Source organism: Callospermophilus lateralis, chromosome 10 (assembly GCF_048772815.1).
Source record: "Callospermophilus lateralis isolate mCalLat2 chromosome 10, mCalLat2.hap1, whole genome shotgun sequence".
Taxonomy (NCBI): domain Eukaryota; kingdom Metazoa; phylum Chordata; class Mammalia; order Rodentia; family Sciuridae; genus Callospermophilus; species Callospermophilus lateralis.
The window spans coordinates 51,445,594-51,464,696 of NC_135314.1; the positions used below are offsets into that span (position 1 = coordinate 51,445,594).

Below are 19,103 nucleotides of genomic sequence, written 5' to 3' on the forward strand. Positions count from 1 at the left end.
AAAAACTATCCTTTCACCCAAGTCTCATAAAAATAAACTCAAAATGGATCATGGACTAAAATGCAAAACATAAAACTATAAAAGTTTTAGGAAAAAATATGGAAGAAAATCTTCGGGTTCTAGAATTAGGCCAAGTCCCGCATGACCCATAAAAGGAAAAGTTGATCAGTTGGACTACCAAAATGAAATAGTAGGCAGGTGCAATGGCACAGGCCAGTAATCCCAGCAACTTGGGAGGCTGAGGCAGGAAGATTGCAAGTTCAAGGCCAGCCTCAACAAGTTAGTGACATCCTGTCTCAAAATCAAAAAGGACTGGGGGTTTAGCTCAGTGGTAAAAAGTACCCCAGAGTTCAACCCCTAGTACCACAAAAAAAAAAAAAAATTTAAAAAGGAAAAAGAAAAAGGAAGAAAAACAGTTTTTTCCTGCATTTGATCCTGTTACAGGATAAAAAAGCAAATTACAGACTAGAAGAAAAGATTTGTATATCACATATGTAACCAAGGCCTGGTATCTAAAACATCTTAAGGATTCTCAAGATTCAATAGCAAAAGGCTAAATAATCCATTGAAAATATAGACAGAACACATGAAGAGAGGGCATGCAGGTGGTGCTGTGGTCTTACTGTTTGTATTCCACCTAGATTCATATGTTCAAACCCTTATCCCCCAGCTGTTGGTATTAGGAGTCAGGGCCTTTGGAGGTGACTAGGTCATGGACGTGGAACCCTTGGCATGGCATTAGTGTCCTTCTAAAAGAGGTCTAAGACCTCCCCTTCTGCCATGTGAAGTTATAGTGAAAAAGTCATCAGTGTATCTAGGAAATGGGCTCTTACAAGATATAGTCTGCTGATACTTTGATCTTGGTCTTTCTGACCACCAGAACTGTGAAAAATGTTTGCTACTTTATAAGCCACTTTATTGTTTGAGCAGCCCAAACTGATATTTTGTTTCAGTTGCCCAAACTAAGACAGATGGCAAATGAACACAGAGATGTTCCACATCATTAGCTATTAAAGAAATGCAAATTAAAATCACAGTGAAATCATCATTACACAGGTTTCAGCATGGCTAAAGCAAAAATTAGCGGCACTATTGAATGCTGGCAAGGATATGGAGAAACTGGGTTACTACATTTCTATTGGGAATGTCGTATGTTTGCTCCAGCCACTCTGTAGCTATAAACAGTTGAGCAGTTTCTTTAAAAACTGAACGTACAACTATCACATGACTGAACAATTGTACTCCTGGGCATTTATCCAAGAGAAATAAAAACGTAATGTTTGTACAAAAACCTGACTTAGAATGTTCATAGCAATTTTATTCATAATAACTCCAAACTGGAAACAACCCAGAAGTCCTTCAGTAGGTAAATAGTCAAACAAATGCCCAAGCCACAGAGCACTACTTAGCAATAAAAAGAGAAAGCTCCACATATACAACAATCTGCATGGTTCTCCAGAGAATTAGTTGAATGAAAAAAGCCAAACCCCAAAGATGACTTACTGTTTTCTGCTGTTAGTATAACATTCTTAAAATGACAAAATTGTAGAGAACAGATTAGTGGTTGAGGAGGGTAGGGTGGGAAGGAGTAGGAGTGGTTCTAATAGGGTCACAGGAACCATGTAGTGGTGTTGGAATTGTTCTGTATTTTTACTGTTTTGATGTCAATATATTAGTTGTGATATTGTTGTATGATTAGATGTTTGGTTTGTAATATTAGGGATTGAATCCAGAGGCACTCTACCACTGAATTACATTTTCAGCCCTTTTTAAAATTTTTTTATTTTGAGACAGGGTCTCATCAAGTTGTGCAGGCTGGTCTCAAACTTGCAATCCTCCTGCCTCAGCCTTTTGAGTCACTGGGATTACAGGAGTGCACTATCACACCTTGACTTTTAGTATAGTTTTGCAAGATGTTATCATTAAGGGAAATTGGGCAAAAGGTGCCTAACATCTTCCTGTTTTCTCTCTTTCTTTCTTCCTTTCTTTCTTTTTATCATATAAAATAATTTTTTATTTCTTCTTCATAATTATACATGACAGTGGAATGTATTTTGATATACTATATGTACATGGAGTATAATTTCCCATTCTTGTGGTTGTATACAATGTGGAGTTATACCCTGTATTGTTTCTTAACTGCATATGAATCTACAATTACTTAAAAATAGAAGGGTTAATTAAAATAACTATGAAGAAGTAGCATTAAATTCAGCAGACACTGAATTTGCAGAAGGCTTTAACAAAGATATATCTCGGAGAGAACATTTCACACTTGAATTGGTTTGAAACACTGCCTGTCTGTGTCACCTTGAAAAGCAGGAAGTAGAACTTTACTGGAGTGGGACACCAGTCAGTCAGGTTTTGGCAGGGCCTCCCAGCAAAAGTGCTTCCGGGTTGGCTTTATTCTCAGGATGACTTTTCCTGTACAGTAGTTACAGTAGCTACTGCAAATGCTGGCTCACTCTCTACCAGCCTAGCCACCTGGTGGAAACAGGGCTTCTCCCTCAGCTTTACCAGCAAGTTGTCCCCAGAGCTTGGAGTGGGGAGATGATCCATGGGGCTTTAGGCTAGGCTGGCTGAGCATGTCCTAGTTGCTTCTGCTGCAGGAATGAAGTCTAGGGCGGGAGCTTAGCCTCATGCTCATGGCTTTTTTTTCCTTGCAGACGCACACTGTTATTTTGCTCTACCTCCTTCACCTCTATCAGGCGCCGGACTTACGCCAGTGAGGTGGACCCGGTGAGTGGAAGTCCAATTCCCTGGGAACCAGCCAGATGGTCAGAGCCCTTACTTCTGGACCCCAGCTCCTGAGCCATCCTCACAGTAGGGTCTTAATATGTTAGGATACTGTGAACCACTTTCTCATTTATCCTTACCCTTAAGCCCCACATCAGTAGTGAGACCAACACTCCCAGACCTGCAGGGAGCTGTGATGAGGCACTCCCGCCCCTCTCAGCCAGGGAGGCGGAGACCTGCTGGGGAGCCAGAACTACCCCCGACCCAGCAGGTTGGGGCTTAAGGGGTAGACTCTGAAATCTCTCTGCCCTGGTTTCCATTCTAGCTAACTACATAGGGCATTGAAAACATGTCTTTTTTCTCACTGGTAACAGGGTGCAGTAATCATGCTTTCTATGTGGGTAATTGTGAGATAAGAAGGACACTGAGCCTTTCACACAGTCAGTATTGCACTTGAGAAGCAGAGCTCTGATGATGAAGATGATGACAATGATGATAATAGTGATTGTAACTGAGGGAACTGAGATCCTGAAACCAGAGGTCATTTCCCCAAGCAGCCTTGATAGTTGGCGGCAGAGTCTGGGTGGAACCTGGTCTCCTGATTCTGACTCCAGGTTTTTGCAGTACATGTTGTTGTTTACTGTTTCTCCAGATAGCCCAGCCAAGAGTGGAGGGCCAGGCCTGGGCTACTCAGCGCTAACTGTTATGATCCAGAGGGTAGGGGACCTGGTCACTCTGCCTGGGGACCCTGCATTCCTAATTTGGGGTCTGACCTTCTAAAATAGGTTGGCAGCAAAGCTGTCCTGATCACAGGCTGCGACTCTGGATTTGGGTTCTCCTTGGCCAAGCATCTGCATTCGAAAGGCTTCCTTGTATTTGCTGGCTGCTTGTTAAAGGTAAGAGAAGACCATTTTCTTCACCTTTATCCTTTATATGTAGTCACTCTTTGTAGCTTTTTTATTTTTTTTAATTGCTTTTCTAACCACTGGTTCATCTGTTCCTTAAAATAACCTGTACCTTTCCCACTGGCTTCTCATTGTTCTTCATAGCTTTTCCATCCATCCATTCAGCCAGCCAGCCAGCCATCTCTCCATCCATCCATCCATCCATCCATTCCTTCATTTATTTATTTGCCAAGTGTTAATGCTGTGCCTGACACTTTGCTAGGTGCAGTAAAAGAATAAGACATGGTCTCTGCCCCAAGGAACTCACTGTCTGGTGGTGAGAGGACACCATGCACAGTCACAGCTGAAGAATTAGAATGAAGAGCATTCTCAGGGACGTGCAAGAATGTTCAAGAGAGTACAGAGAAGGAAGGGACTGATTCTGGCATGATAGAGGAGGTGACATTTGTCCTGGGCTGTGGAGAATAAATAATGCTTTCATCAGTGGAAACTGGGAAGAATGACCTGTCAGACAGAAGGACTAACCCAAGCAAAGTCTTGGAACCATGAAGCTCCTTGGGACATCAAGAAAGATTTAGGGTGTATAAAGGGAAGCACTGGGACATGAGGCTACAAAAGTAATTAAGGGACTGTTCCCCTGATGTAGAGACTAGTTTAACTATCGTTACAATCCATTTTTTTTTTTTTTGAGCACCATAGTTATATATAATAGTTGGTTTCATTTTAGACAAAAATCATACATTCATGGAATTTGATTTAGTCCATTTCAGTCCCCATTTCCCCTGCAATCCAGTTTTTTTCTTTTTTTAGGGGGGTACTGGGGATTGAACCAGGGATGCTTAACACTGAGCCACATCCCCAGCCCCTTTTATATTTTATTTTGAGACAGGGTCTCACTAAGTTGCTTAGGTCCTTGCTAAGTTGCTGTGGCTACCTTTGAACTTGCCATCCTCCTGCCTTAGCCTCATGTGCTATCTAGTTTTAAAGCATGTCCCTCATTTAGTATTTTCCCTCTTGACCATTTATAGTTAAATCCACATCTACCTCAAGCCCTCAGGTTACCATTATTATCTCTTTAGATTTGTTTTTTCTGAACATTTTACATACACAAAATTATATATTCCATAGTCTTACACCAGGCTTCTTTTACTTAGCATAATATTTTTGAGATTCGTCCATGTCATTACATGTATCAGTAGTTCATTCCTTTTTATTGCTGAAAAATACTCTACCATATGGATATGCTGCACTTTTAAAACTTCCATTCAGTAGTTGATGAATATTTGGATTAAAATATTTAGATTTTTGGTCATTTTGAACAAATGTTTCTATGAACATTCACATACGTGTCTCTGTGTAGACATGTGTTTGTACCTGGTTCCTTTTACACATCACAATCTGGGGATTAGGTGTGCTCATTGCTAAGAAGTACAGGGCATTGCTGCTCCTTGTTTTTCTCAGTGGACAGAGCTCAAAGATGTCATATCTAATCATATACATATATACAAACTATGTCTATTTACATAGGTTTCTGTAGAGTGTTTTTGATTACTGATTGAAGGTATACAAAGTAATATGTTTAAAAGTTACTTGGATTAATTTTTGTTTTTTCTTTATCTTTGTATTATTAATTTAAAACACAGTGTGGTTCACTTTTTCATTTGTATTTTGTTTTCCCCATTCTTGTTGGCTTAATTCAGTTTTTTAAAAATATTTTTTAGTTGTAGTTGAACACAATAACTTTATTTTATTTATTTGTTTTTATGTGGTGCTGAAGATTGAACCCAGCGCCTCACATGTGCTAGGTGAGCACTGTATCGCTGAGCCACAACCCCAGCCCCGACTTAATTCAATTTTTGAATATGTGAAACATTAACCATAAAGTCAAAACTATACAAAAAATACAAAAACAAAAAACAAAACCCAGGTAACTAGAGTAGTTACTTTTCTCATTATCTTTTCTACCCCATTCTTTCATTACCCTCTTCTTACACAAATTGGAATGTTTGCATAGTGCCTAGATCTTTTGTGCTCTTTTTTTTTTTTTTAACCTAACAATACATATTGGAAGTCCCACTGTGTGACTTCACAGAGCTCTTCTTCACTTTTTTAGGGTCTTCACAGTACTGCATTATGTGGATGGATTATAATTTACTCCACTAGCCTCTTATGGATGCACACTTAGGTTGTTTTCTCTATTTTGCAATTACAAATAATGCCACAATGAATAACCTTGTACATATGTAGTTTTATATTGTTGGGGGTTTATCTTTAGGGTAAACTTCTAGGAATGAGATTGCCGTTAGGTTAGAAGGTAAATAAAATATGTTGTCATTTTTTAAAGATATTTCCAAATTTTGTAGGGCTTGTATAATTTTATATTACTATCAGTACTGTAAGTCAGTGCCTATTTCCACACAATGTTACCAACAGCTTACATTTGTGCTTTAGATTTTTGCCAATCTGATAAATGAGAACTGTATTTCAGTATAGTTTTGATATGTATATCTTTTTTGAGTGCCCCACCCCTGTTCTTCAAGGGCAGAATGTAGTCACTGTACATATATATCACCTGTGCTCTTATTCTGTTGGACAGAAATTAGTCCCACAGCCTTACCTGGCTGTGAGAGAGGCTGTTGAATGGAGTAGGTATTCTAAGATAATATGTACCCTGCTTAAAAAGTCACAGTTTGCCTGCTATAGAAAGGAAGAATGGGTGTTTGGAACAACTTGCTGTCTCTGCTCTGTGGGTGAGACATTTTCTATTTTGAAAACTAGAAATCCAGATGTTAGTCAACTTTCTGTCACTATAATAGAACACCTGAGATAATCAACTTATAAAGGGAAAAGATTCTTTTTGGCTCACAGTTTTGGAAGTTCCAGTCCATGATTGGTGGAACCTATTGCTTTGGGCCTGTGAGGCAGCACATCATGGTGGTAATATGTGGTGGAGCAGAGCTGGTCACCTCATGTCTAGGAAGCACAGATAAAGGGGAGGGGAACCATAATTTCCTTCAAAGGCATGACATCTCACTAGGTCCTGCCCTCTAAAGGTTCTACCACTTCTCAACATTGTTACCCTGAGACCAAGCCTTTGGGGGATGTTCAAGATTTGTGTGTGTTTATGCGCATGCATGCATTCATGCATGCCAGGATTGAATATAGGGCCAAGAATATGCTAGGCCACTGAGCTACATCTCCAGCCCAAAGAATTTTTCATAATAGCTTTAATATTTTTATAAAGATGATCTCTCTTGCTGGGCACACATCTATAATCCCAGCGACTCAGAAGGCTGATACAGGAGGATCAAAAGTTTGAGGCTTGCCTTGGCAACTCATTGAGATCCTGTCTCAAAATAAATAAATAAATATAAAGGGCTGGGCATGTAGCTCAGTGGTAGAGCGCCCCTGGGTCCAATCCCTAGTACCACAAAAAACAATAAAATATTGTCTCTGTTCACAATGTAAATATTCAATAAAATAAATAAGAATAAATAATAAAGCAATTCATATTGCCATCCTTTGAACATTGTTTCAAATCAGTGAAGGGTTTGTCTTTTGAATCTTTACTAATTTTGAATTATAAACATAATACAATATATTCACAACAAATTCAAATAATATGGAAAGGAATGACATAAAAGAATAAGTCTTCCCAATCTGTTGCCCCAAGATTGACTTTTGCTATTAAAAACAAAGCCTCAGCTGGGGATGGAGCTCTGTGGTAGAGTGCTTGCCTACCATGTGCAAGGCCAAGGGTTCAATCCCCAGAACCATCCCACCACCACAAGAAAGTGTCAGTGAGTAGCCTTTCATGTATATATTTACATGCTTTTGTTGGCAATGCCTTTTTTAAAAAATTTTTTGGTACCAGGGATTTAATCCAGGGGCTCTTAACCAATGAGTCACATCCCCAGCCTTTTTTTTTTTATATTTTTATTTTGAGACAGGGTCTTGCTAAGTGCTTAGGGACTCACTAGTTGCTGAGGCTAGATTTGAACCTGTGATCTCTTGCCTCAGCCTCCTGAGCCACTGGGATTACAGGCTTTTTTATTGGCAATTCTTAGGAAAAAATTTGTAGATGTGAAAGAACTAGTTCGGAAGGTGTACAGGCTTTAGATTGACTCCCCCAATGGGCTCTCCCCATGTCTCCTCCCTCAGTGCATCGAAGAACCTGCTTGGGATGAAGGGTGTGGCATGCATGGACCTGGGTTCTCTGCATAATGTGGACCTGCCTCTGCAGTCCTGGCAGGAGCTGTGATGCCACAAAATCATTTGGTGCCTTTAAAGTCCCTTGTCCTCTGTTTAGCACCTATGCCATCGTGCTGGTTTGTCTAGTGACACAGGGCCACACTTTGACTCCATAGCACAGGGCAGAGGCTGCTATGAGCTGCTGTGTGCTGCAGAAGAAGGACCTTCAAGGGAATTGAGCAAACACTGACCCAGAGATTGAGCAAACACTTCCCTTCCCTGGCCCTCAATTTCCTGATGATCTTAAGCCCTTCATGATCTTAGGCCCTTCCAATCCTGTAGCTATGATTCTATGATTTGGTGATTGGTACCCACAAGTAACACACAAGATTTTTGCTAGGTTGGGTCTGTTAGAGCCTACCTACCTTGGGACTACTTCTACCTGGCATCTCACAAATTATGCAAATCAGAAACCTGTCAGAGTGGCTAAGGACATAGCTTAGTGGTAGAGCTTGTACTTGGCATGCTTGAGGCCCTGGGTTTAATCTCCAACACTGAGAGAGAGAGAGAGAGAGAGATCCTGGATCACTTCAATATGCACGCGCGCGCGCGCGCACACACACACACACACACACACACACACTACACACCACTGTAGCCTATACATACCACATCCTTTTTCCCCATTCCCCTTCATAGAAAGTACCCTCAAGCTTGTTTATTCTTGATATTTTCACATATTTATACATACACACATCCCGTTTTCTTTCAATCCACCTGCATTAGGTTTTGCCCTATCTTCTGTTTATTTATTCAACATATTGTTGTTCAGCACTTACAATGAGCAGGGTATGAGGACATACTGCATACAGTTTTCTCTGTTGGACATACTGCGTACAATTCAGGGAAAAGTTTGTGCCCTTGTGGAGTTGACATTCTAGTGAGGAATGTAGACAAGGAATGAGGTAAATAGTAAGTTGCTTTTCTGTGGGATGGCCAGAACTATGGAGAAAAATAAAGCAGGAAGAAGGCAGCGCATGAGTGTGGTAGAGGGACGCAAGACCTCACCAAGAAGGTGCCTTGGCACTCCCTTGCCAGAAGGGATGAGGGATCAAGGGCTGCATATATCTAGGGGACAGCTAATCCCCAGGCCCCAGAGGAAGGGAGACTGGTATATTTGAGGCCACTGTGGCTGGTGCAGAGAGGAGACGGGAGCAGCAGGAGGTGAGGGGGTGCAGGGAGCAGATCTTCTATACACATAAAGGCTTGATGAGAGGCAATGTTTCATCGCCATCTGGAAAGACAAGTGAGACCTATGAAGTAAGAGGAGATGGCATGTCCAGGTACCACCATTGTTTGAGGTGCCTTGGTACCCAATGCCCACATGGAGGAAGGGGAGATGAGCTGGGAAAAGAAGGCAGAACCCAGCCAGGAGGGCCCCACATGTCTCTGACCCAGACCTTATCAAGGATGCCAGTGGCCTCCATTTTGCTAAATGCAATGACATCTTCTCTGATCACATTCACCCAGCAGCAGCTTTGGACCAGATTAGCCACTTTTGCTTATAACACTTTGCCTAGACTTTATGTCCTCTGGGTTCTTCTCATTTTCTTCGTTGGATCCTCCTCCTACCCATCTTGGAAATGTTTCAGTGCCTGGCCAGCTCCTCTCTCTGACATATGCCACATGTCCTTATACCCTGCCTGGAGTGTGAGACCACCTGATACTGTGTGCTGAGGGACTGACTCTGCTCTGCCAGGATGAACCCCTCACTCAGTGGTTTGAGAAGCTAGAGAGTGGGAAGGCTTGTGAGCTGTCCCCACTCTGGTACCAAGTGAAGGACAGTGGGCTTCAAGAGAACTTCCAGGAGAGCAACCACTTGTGCCCTGGAGTCTAAAGTGTGATGCTGATGTTCACCAAAAGAAGTCTAAAGGCCTGGGAATGAGGCTGGAGTGGCTCATCTGTGAGCAGAGCCCACAGCTGCATAGGGAAAGGGCTGTCCTTCTGCCCTGCAGGACACAGCTGTCTGGGCCTGGTGGACAATGGGAGAGCTGGCTGGAGTTGTCTTTAGGGCATTTGCCCAGTGAGACTGATGGGAAGGTCTGTCCTGAGGCCCAGGGATGAGGGAGAAGATGCCCATCTAGAAGAGGCATTCTCTTGGCCATAGGATGGTAGTCAGAGGTCTCCAGGGTCAGGGTCTCTGCAGAATCCACAGAAGAGACCCACGGAGGAAGAGCCCGCTCTTGGGTTTCTGCCAGGTCAGGGCAGCAACAGCAGATCATTGCCAGCCCCTGTGACCAATCTTGGGAGGGTTAGAGAGAAGGGAATAGAAGAGGAGGAGCTAGAAAGTGGGGAGAAAGAGGGAGAAAGAACCTCTGGCCTCCCATACTCCTTCTGGCCTAGTGAGGGGTTAGCTTCAAATAGGATACAAATTGGGAGTTTGGGTGTCCACACAGGGCTGGGCTGGACTGGAGTTATTTGATTAGTGGACTGAGCTGGACTCCACCAAAACAAAGTGCCTGCCTGTATCTGTGAATGAGTAGAAAAACTCTTAAGACTTACCTGAAATTTCATCCTGGGGTGGAAGAAAATAGCTGACAGGTGAGTTGAAGGGATTGAGAGGAAGAAGTGGATTGGTCAGAAAACCTCTGTAGCAGCTGCCCAGTGCTCCCATGAAGACCCTGTCCACCTCTCCAGCCCTCCATCCCCCACTTCCTTCTGTCTCTGCACTGACTGCAACAGATGGCTCACGGTGGGGTCCTCTTACCTCTTCCTGAAGGGCTCCATTCCCGTGAGCCCCTCTTGTTCATGTCCTTAGATGTTGTTGCCTTTGGAAGGTGTCCCTACTGCCCTCTCTCTGTGCTCCTGCCTACCTCCAACAGGATCCCTACAGCCAGCACATCTGTCAGCCTGCTCATCTGTCTCCTTCCCCAGAACATGACTCCAAGGACAGGGACACAGTTAATTTATCTTCATGTCTCTCGCTTCTCGCAGTGCCAGAATATGGCAGAGGCCTGAGAAATGTTTGCCAAATGAGTGACAGTTTTTCTCATGCTTAATAAAACCTGAATTTGTGTAGTGTTTTATAGTTTAGCAGGTTGCTTTAAGATTTCTTTACTTATTTTATAAATCTAATCAGTGTTCTTATTTTACAGCCAGAAAAACTGAGTCCCTATTAGGGACACACCTGAGGGCATAGAGCCTGGTTACTGACTAAACTGGAATTGGAACCTGGCTCTGGCCTCTCACCACGCGGAGCTTAATGGGCCCTTCTGGTCAAAGACAGCAAACTGGCAGCCTCTGGTCATACATGGCTTGGGGACATGCTTAGGCCCACATAATTTTTTTCCCCTCCAAAGTGAATAATTTGTCCACACATTAAAAAATCAGTCATAATACCAATTACTAGCTTAAAAATCTGAGCATCTGGTCACTCTGGGCTTTCAGACTCAGAAGGGTAACAACTGGCATGTGCTCTACTGCTAGGGTCCAATACCCACCCAAGTCTCTGAACTGTCAGCGCGGCCATGGAGCAAGGTTTTTTTTTTCCTGCTCACAGTACCCCTGTAGCACTTAGCTTGATGTTTAGAAGTCACCAGTGGTGGGGGGCAGGTGATGAACTACCTGCTGGTGGGCCAGCTTGGCCACACCTCCGGAGAACACCACGTGTTGTTGTCAGTAAACCCGAGGCTTTGGCAGGGACCCCGGTCAGCCCCTGTCTTGGCAGTGTCCTCATTCTAAGTCTGCCCCAGGGTAGGAAGGTGGGAGGTGAATGCAGCCTTTCTCTCTTCCCTAGGACAAGGGGGATGCTGGGGTGAAGGAGCTGGACAGCTTGAACAGTGACCGGCTGAGAACCATCCAGCTCAACGTCTGCAACAATGAGGAGGTGGAGAGAGCAGTGGAGACCATCCACTCAAGCCTGAAGGACCCTGAGAAAGGTAGGGGCCATTCAGAGGGGGGCATGTCCTAAATGTCCTCCTCCATTTGCTGGTATCCTGCCCAAAGTCTCCTTTATTTATTGTTTAAACTCTTCCTCCTGCTCAGAGTAGGAAGTGGATCGAGTTCAACACTCCTGTGCAATAGGGCAGTGTGAAACCCGCCAGAGGGCGATTTGGGGAATATAGGAGAGCTGAATGGGTATACACTGGTTTGGGCCAATTCAGCCAGTGCTCATTAGATGCCCATTCTAGGCCAGGTTCTGGGCTGTGTACTCAGGATGACCCAGGCACAGTCTGTCCCTGAGGACATACAGGACATTGTAGAGAGACTGGTTATGACATCAGGGAGCCGCACACTGAGAGGTAGGACAGCACAGGAAACCAGGATGCATCCAGTCTTGGGAGTTGGATGGGAATGGGTCAGTGTAACAGAGGGTAGAGAAGGCCAGTCCAGGAGCAGAGAGCATGGACAATGGTGGGCAGCAGCCCAGGATGCTGGGCCCTGGTGAGTGGTCTGGTCCCAGGGTCGAGTCTGGTGGAGGTGATGACAGCAAATGAGGCTGGGGAAGGAGGTCAGCAGGGCCTTGGGTGCTAGGCCAGCAGAGTATGGCTGCCCTCCTGAGGACCCTCAGGAGCTATCAAAGGGGTTGTCTGGAGGAGATGGTCTGGAGGGGTCTGTTTGTGAAACTCACTCTAATGTCACATTGGCAACGTGGAGGGTGGTTTGAAGGGGCATGTGGTTCAGAAGTCCTGGGCAGGGTGGTGGGCATTGGGAAAGGAAGGATCAGGCTCGAGGAGTGCTTAGAGGGAAAAGCTGGAGAGTCCTGATGACGTGGGCACTGGACAAGGGAGACGCAAGAGGTCTCTGTCCTACGTTCCTGGTGTCCTCAGTTGCAAGGGCAGGTTGAGGTGCGGGAAGACACTGAAGTGCCCATGGGACACTTGGGGGAGTGTCCAGGAGGACTTCTGGATATTGTGAATATTTAGGGGCCAGGTTTGTTAGAGAGGTTGGATAGCGTGCCCCAAAGCTAAAGGAACAGAAAATTTGGGGGGCCCAGTAACCAACAGGGTCAAATACTGCAGAAGGTCCCTGTCGCATAAGCACCCAGGTGTCCCCAAGTGTTTTCCATTTAAGCCACATGGAAGATCTTGATGGGAAGAGCTCTTCTGACCAACTCCAAGGGGCACCATGCATGCAGACCAGGGCAGCAATGGCTGGGACACCATTCAGCTGGCAGCTCAGGGCATCTGTGGAAGAGCAGAAGAGTGAGTCCGTGCAGTTGACCTTTGTGCTCTCACAGCCCAGGCAGAAATAGGGTGCCTCATCTAGCTCTCTGCTTTTCTGCACAGTGGGCTGGAGGCAGCTCTTCTAAGCAGTGACTCCATTCCCCGGATGGGGAGGGTGGAAGGGGAATGGCCAGAGCCTGTGCTGTGCCTTCTGTGCTGAGCACGGGTGGGTCAGGTGGAAATGCTGTCATCTCTGAGAATCCCGCCTGTGCTGTGTGGCTGGCTATGGACAAGCTGTTGCTTTACAGGTATTTTGTCACTGGTGTCCCCTCAGCAGGCCCAGTGCCTCCTTCACCCCCACAACATCTTTTTTTATGAGCACTGTTCTCTGAGGAGAGGCCTGTGAGTTGCTGAACTCACTGAACATCTGTTTAATAATTAACAGGCAGAGCCTGCACTCCTGTCCCATTAAGAAAAGGCAGGATGGGTCCCACTGGGATGATTACCAGCCCGAGTGCAGAGCCTGCCTCACCCCAGCAGTGGTAAATCTGCTCCGCCCTCTCTGCCCCCCCTAGGAGGTGGGAAATTGCCCCCATAAACCATCAGGCAAGAAAACAGCTGCAGTCAGCGCCATAAAGCCACTGCGTTTGCAGCCTGTGGGGCTTGTGGTGATTTAAACTGCTCATGGAAAGGAATTGCCAGGGGGGACCTGGTACAGAATGGCCCAGGACACTGGGGCAGAGCCACCTCCATTCCCTGTACTGGATTGGCCAGTTAGACTAGCCCAGCAAGGCAGGGTCCCCCACGCCCCTAGCCACACAATGGGAGGTGCTGTCCTCTGCCCTGGCATCTAGGCTTAAACCCAGCACCCAACACACAAACTTCCCTCCTTCCTTTTCCACATGAGGCATGGGGAGGGCTTAATAAACCACTTACCACAGCCTCCCTTAACCCATACTGAAGTTTTTGGAAAAGGATCTAAATCTTTTAGGTCCAAAAGAGAAAATAAATCTGTCAGATATGTGGTTGCATGCCTCCTTCTTTCTCTCCCCTCTTTCTCTTCCTTCCCCTCTTTTCTCCTCCCCTTCCTCCCTTCTGGCTCTGGTTGGCACCCATCCCCACTCCTTGGGCAGTGCTGGCTCTGAACTCCAGATGGCGCTCTCCCAGAGTTTTCCACCAGCTCTGGCCACCTCTGATTCACATCCTACCCAGAGAGGAACTTCTCAGAAGAGGTGTCCTTCCCCACTCCTGGATATTGGGGCACATTTTGATGGCAAGTTTGTTGTCTGTCACTCTGGCTCCATGGAACAGTTGCTGCCAAAGCCTGGGGAACCAGCCTTGGGGGTTAAGATGAATGGAATTGTCTTGATTGGAGTGGTCCAGCCATCTGCCACCAGCCCCTTTCCTCCCTGGCAAGACTCTAAGGGACTGGACATCTGGAACCTCTGACCACCCTCCCTACCCTCATCCTAAGGGAAAGCTGGGCCAAAGGATCAGAGGGCAGCCTGTGGGTGTGGTTTGATCTTGGCATCATTACTTACTAGTCAATCAGTAAACTTTACTGAGTACTTGCTGTTTATTTGGTAGTGTGCTGAGAAGCAGAAGGCAGCGTGCTGGCAGGATGAACTTGTGGATGGACACCAGCCAAGTGGCTTCAGGACAAAACAAAAAATACCTTGGGGGTATTATGCTGTGGGCAGGGAGGGCCCTAACCCCATCCTCATTCTGGAAGTGAGTGGGAAACTGGATTTACCCTGGGTTTTCCCTCTTTTTTATTTTTTAAAATTTTTTTAATTGTTGATAGAATTTTATTATTTTTTATTTATTTATATGTGGTGCTGAGAATCGAACCCAGTGCCTCACACATACCAGGCAAGTGCCCTGGGCTTTGCCTCTTAATTGAAGTGTGACTTGGGTGTGAACCATCACCCGGGTGGGCCTCACCTCCATCTGTGAAGCAAGATGCACTGTGAGCTGCCCCACACTCATGCCCAGATCCGACCACTGCAGGAACACAGATAGAACCTCAATAAAAGCTGCTCTCTCAGGTTGAGGAGTGGGGAGCTGGACGTGTTCAGATCTAGAGAGGCAGAATACACGGGAGGGTGGCTGGGAAAGGCCTTGTATACTGAGTTGCAGGATGGGAACCTTAGGAGCAGGAAGTGACTAATAGGAGGAAGATGGCCTGGCTGAGGGGTCATGGGTGGAGGTGAAGGACAGAGACCAAAACAGGGAGACCTGGGAGGAGCCTTCTCTATAGTACAAGAGTTACTACAGGTGGAAACAGGAAGAAAGAACTGATTCTAATGAACACAGCAAAGAAAAACAACGTCGGCATGGGGTTAAGTATAAGGGTTGTGTCCCCAGACAGTCCTGAATCCAAATCCCATCTTTCCCACCCGCTAGCTGGGTAACACTGAGCAAGTTGCTTCACCCCCCTAGGCCTCAGTTGCCTCCTCCAGATATGAGAATTGTATCTACTTTATAGGTCAGTTATAAGGATCAGGTGAGTTAATGGGCTGATCAGGTGAGATTAGCAAAGTGCATACTTAGTTCAGGGCTGTTATTCTGATACTAACAGTCCTCAGTGACTCCTTAGGTGGGGGAGAAGTGAAGGAGTGGAGGAGTCAAAGATGAAAGTAAAGCCATTAACCAAGGGGAGGAGCAGGCTTGGCAGCTTGGGAGTTTGATGTGTTGGTGGTGGCTAGGGTGAGATGGGGATCTGTGGGACCTAGCAGCTGGGGTTGTGGGGAGAGGGCTGACTCCTGAAGGGATGTGGGAACCATGGACATGGAGATGATGTTGGAACTATTCCAGAAAAACAGCTGTCACCCAGACCAGCAGTAATGCTGTGAGTTTATTTAGAGCATTGTCTGAGAGTTACCAGGTCAACTACTACCCCTTGTCAAGTCAGCAGAGCTATAATCAAGGAGTAGCATGCTTTCACAGGTCAAATTTAATTAAGCTTCTTTGTATAGTAGTGTCAGATATAATTGTTTTATTTTCAGGTGGAAAAAGTCAGGTGATATTGTCCCACATGAATCAAACACAAAATCCCTGGAAAATTCCACAAAGTACAGAAGTCTGTGTCATAATTCAGGAAGTAGGCCAAGGACTGGACATTGCAGGACATCTCTTTTTGGGGTATCAGGGAAGATGCTAGAGATGCTAGGGTGTCATTAATGCCAAAGGAACAAGTGAGCATTCAGGAGCACTAGGATTACTCATGTCCTAGATAGGTGGAGGAAACTGAAGGCTGGGGGTCAGGGTCCTCAGCACATGGCCCTGGAGACTAGAAAGGGAGACCCAGAGAGGGTCAACTGGACTGGGAACCCAGAGTGGTGTCAGAGGGGATGCAGAGGGCAGAGTGTTCATAGAAGCCTGGCCGTGGAGGGAAGGAAGGCAGACTGTAGGGTTAAAGAAGGTTGTTTAGGATATAGAGACATGGTATTGTAGATAGTCATTCACCCAACACACATTTATTGAGCACTTTATGTGTACAGTATTAAAGGGAAGGAGCAGGGAACAAGGAAAAAGCTGAAGCTGTGTAAGAGAAACAGGACTGATGGTTTCCAGCGTGGCAGTAGGGAGAGGAATAGGCCCAAGTGTTGGCCACAATTGCAGGGAGAGGCTTCCTGTTCTTCCTGGGGCCTGGGAAGAGGCAGGGTGGGGACAGGGAGAAGGTGGGAGCTGTGGGTTGCAGGAATGATTTTTATGTCAGTAGGTAGGCTTCAAGGTCAGGAGGTCAAGGTTGAGGTCGAGGTCGAGGTCAAGTTCACGAAGGGTGCTGAGAGGGGAGGCCCCAGTGGCAGGCAGCCATGGAGAGTTGGAATAGCTCTTCACAGAGGCTTTGTTAACCAGTAATTTCCTTTCCTTAATAAATGTCCTTAATTCTCCATAATTGAAGGAGAAGGCGCCAGAGGTCAGTAGATGAAGCTTAATTTGGGCACTATGGAAGGAAAGCAGCTAGAGAGTAATTACTCTGTCATTTACACAAGCTTATTTCCCTGATGAACTGAGAAAGCCAGGTCAGGCCCAGTTCCCACAGGCGACAGGGGAGCTCAGTGCTGAGACTGCACCTTGGGAGAAACTCAGGACTTTCAGCTGGACAGTGAACCCCAGGAGACAAGCTCTGAGGATTTCCACAACAGAGAGTCAGAGCCTGACTCTGTCCTAAGGCCCCAGCCTATGCAGCCCTTATGCCCCCAAAACTAAACCCCAAGAAGGTCCTCAAAACAAGGCTCTCTAATGCCTGTTGCCCCCAGTTCAGGTCCGGCTCTGCCTCAGCTTCCCAATTAAGCTTACATATGTCCCTTCTCCTCAAGGCCTCAGTGTCCCTAGCTGATTAGTTAGGAGACTAAATAAACTACAAGAACTCTCTAGGACCAGTATTCTCTAAGTCCACAAAAGTCAGCCTTCTCTTGTTAGACTTGCAGGAATCAGTCAACCCAAGTACACCATGACATGTGTATGCTCTGAGCCCCAGGGTGTCGCTCAAGCTAAGGAACCGGTCTCTGCTAGCAAAGAGCCCAGAGATACACAGGGGATATTAGTGAACTGAGTCATGGGCCTTGACATCTAACGAACAACAGTGTCATGGTTCAGAGGAGGAAGATGAGAATGGAGTCATTGTTAGGAGGGTCTCGGGAGCACTGGGCCTGACCCAGCATGGCTTGGCTGAGCCCCTAACTTATTGTGTGACCTTAAAGGTTGAGCCCCTTGATGGTTCTCCAGGGGGGGGGGGCTTGGTCTGGAAGATTTTCAAGTTTCCTTGGCTTCTGGAAAGAGGGAAGATATAAATGAGAACTCAAAGGCAGGAAGGAAAATAATAGGTACAGGGTGTGATGATGAAATGAGTGGCATAGAGTGGAGGTGAAGTGAGGCACAGGCGAGGGAACCCCGGCAGGGCTGGGTCATAATGGCCTCCGAGGATTGATTCAGGCAGAGGTGACCAGAGGCCTGGATGCTGCAGACTGAAGGTCATTCCAGACATCCAGGACTTCAGGTTGGTCTAACTCCTGTCCTTCTTCGGTGACTCTAGAAGTTTCCTGAGAGCTTTGGGAAAGAGGCCAGGAAAATGGGGAAAAGAAACAACAGTTGGGGGCAGAGTGGACTGAAGGTAATGGGTGATGTCTGAGGCTTTTCCTACATAGTGACCAAGTTTTGTCCTTTCCTGTCCAGGGATGTGGGGGCTGGTTAACAATGCGGGCATCTCGACATTTGGGGAGGTGGAGTTCACCAGCATGGAGACCTACAAGGAGGTGGCGGAAGTAAACCTCTGGGGCACGGTGCGGACAACGAAATCTTTCCTTCCCCTCCTTCGAAGAGCCAAAGGTGAGTAGAAGATAGCCCCTGCCTGACCCTGGACCTGCCATAATGAAAGACCTATCCTGCCAGAGGCAATGTCCATACTAGCAAGGCTGAGCTCCTGACTCCTGGGGCCATGCTGGGCCCACAGATGGTGGCAGGCAGGGATATGTGGCTTTCAGGAAGTAGAGCAGGTGATAGGTCAGCAGTCTATGTATCCAGGTATAGCAGGATCCGGCCACTCTTGGACTCTGTGCACAGGCTGCATATAGACGTCATTGTATCATAGCATGCAGTTAAATAAATGTTAGTGTATCCATTCTGTGGGTTGTTACACCAAAGCAAAAAATGAGACAGTTGTAGTATTAAATTTAAAAATAGTAATAATCAAGATTAGAAATTTGGAAAATAGACAAAATATCCAAACCATATTGGATAGCTGAATATAAGCAAACTACGCAAGAGTCCCTGGTTCTGATTTTCTCCCTGGAATAGCAAACAATTGAGGTTAAGACCCACAGATCTATCCCAAAGCCCCAGCAACAGCAGGAATGAACATAGGGGCAGCCATAGGTTTTAAAAGGAAACCCAAACTCTTCCATGACTTAGAGCTTAAGAGGTTTCTGCAAGGTGCCCAGGACAGACTGTGTGAGCCTTTTGGGGTGTGCTCCCAGGGCTGAGAGGGGATATGGAAGGTCCCTGTCACCCCAAGGCTGGGCCTTTGGCAGAGACTTTTCAAAGTCACCACTTTTCTAGTGCCCAAGACTCTGCCTTCATGTCATCAGCATGGGAATCCCTG

At 45.9% G+C, this 19,103-nt stretch overlaps 1 protein-coding gene across 5 annotated transcripts in view; it reads left to right on the top strand.

Moving 5' to 3' along the window:
* The window catches only part of Bdh1 (3-hydroxybutyrate dehydrogenase 1), a 40,447-nt gene that overhangs the window by 18,514 nt on the left and 2,830 nt on the right, over window positions 1-19,103 (top strand). For all 5 annotated transcript variants that reach the window (XM_076868990.2, XM_076868989.2, XM_076868991.2 and 2 more), the window contains exons 3-6: window positions 2,667-2,739; window positions 3,522-3,632; window positions 11,629-11,770; window positions 18,179-18,331. In XM_076868990.2, the coding sequence (XP_076725105.1) occupies window positions 2,667-2,739; window positions 3,522-3,632; window positions 11,629-11,770; window positions 18,179-18,331 (479 nt within the window). The remainder of the gene's footprint in view (window positions 1-2,666; window positions 2,740-3,521; window positions 3,633-11,628; window positions 11,771-18,178; window positions 18,332-19,103) is intronic.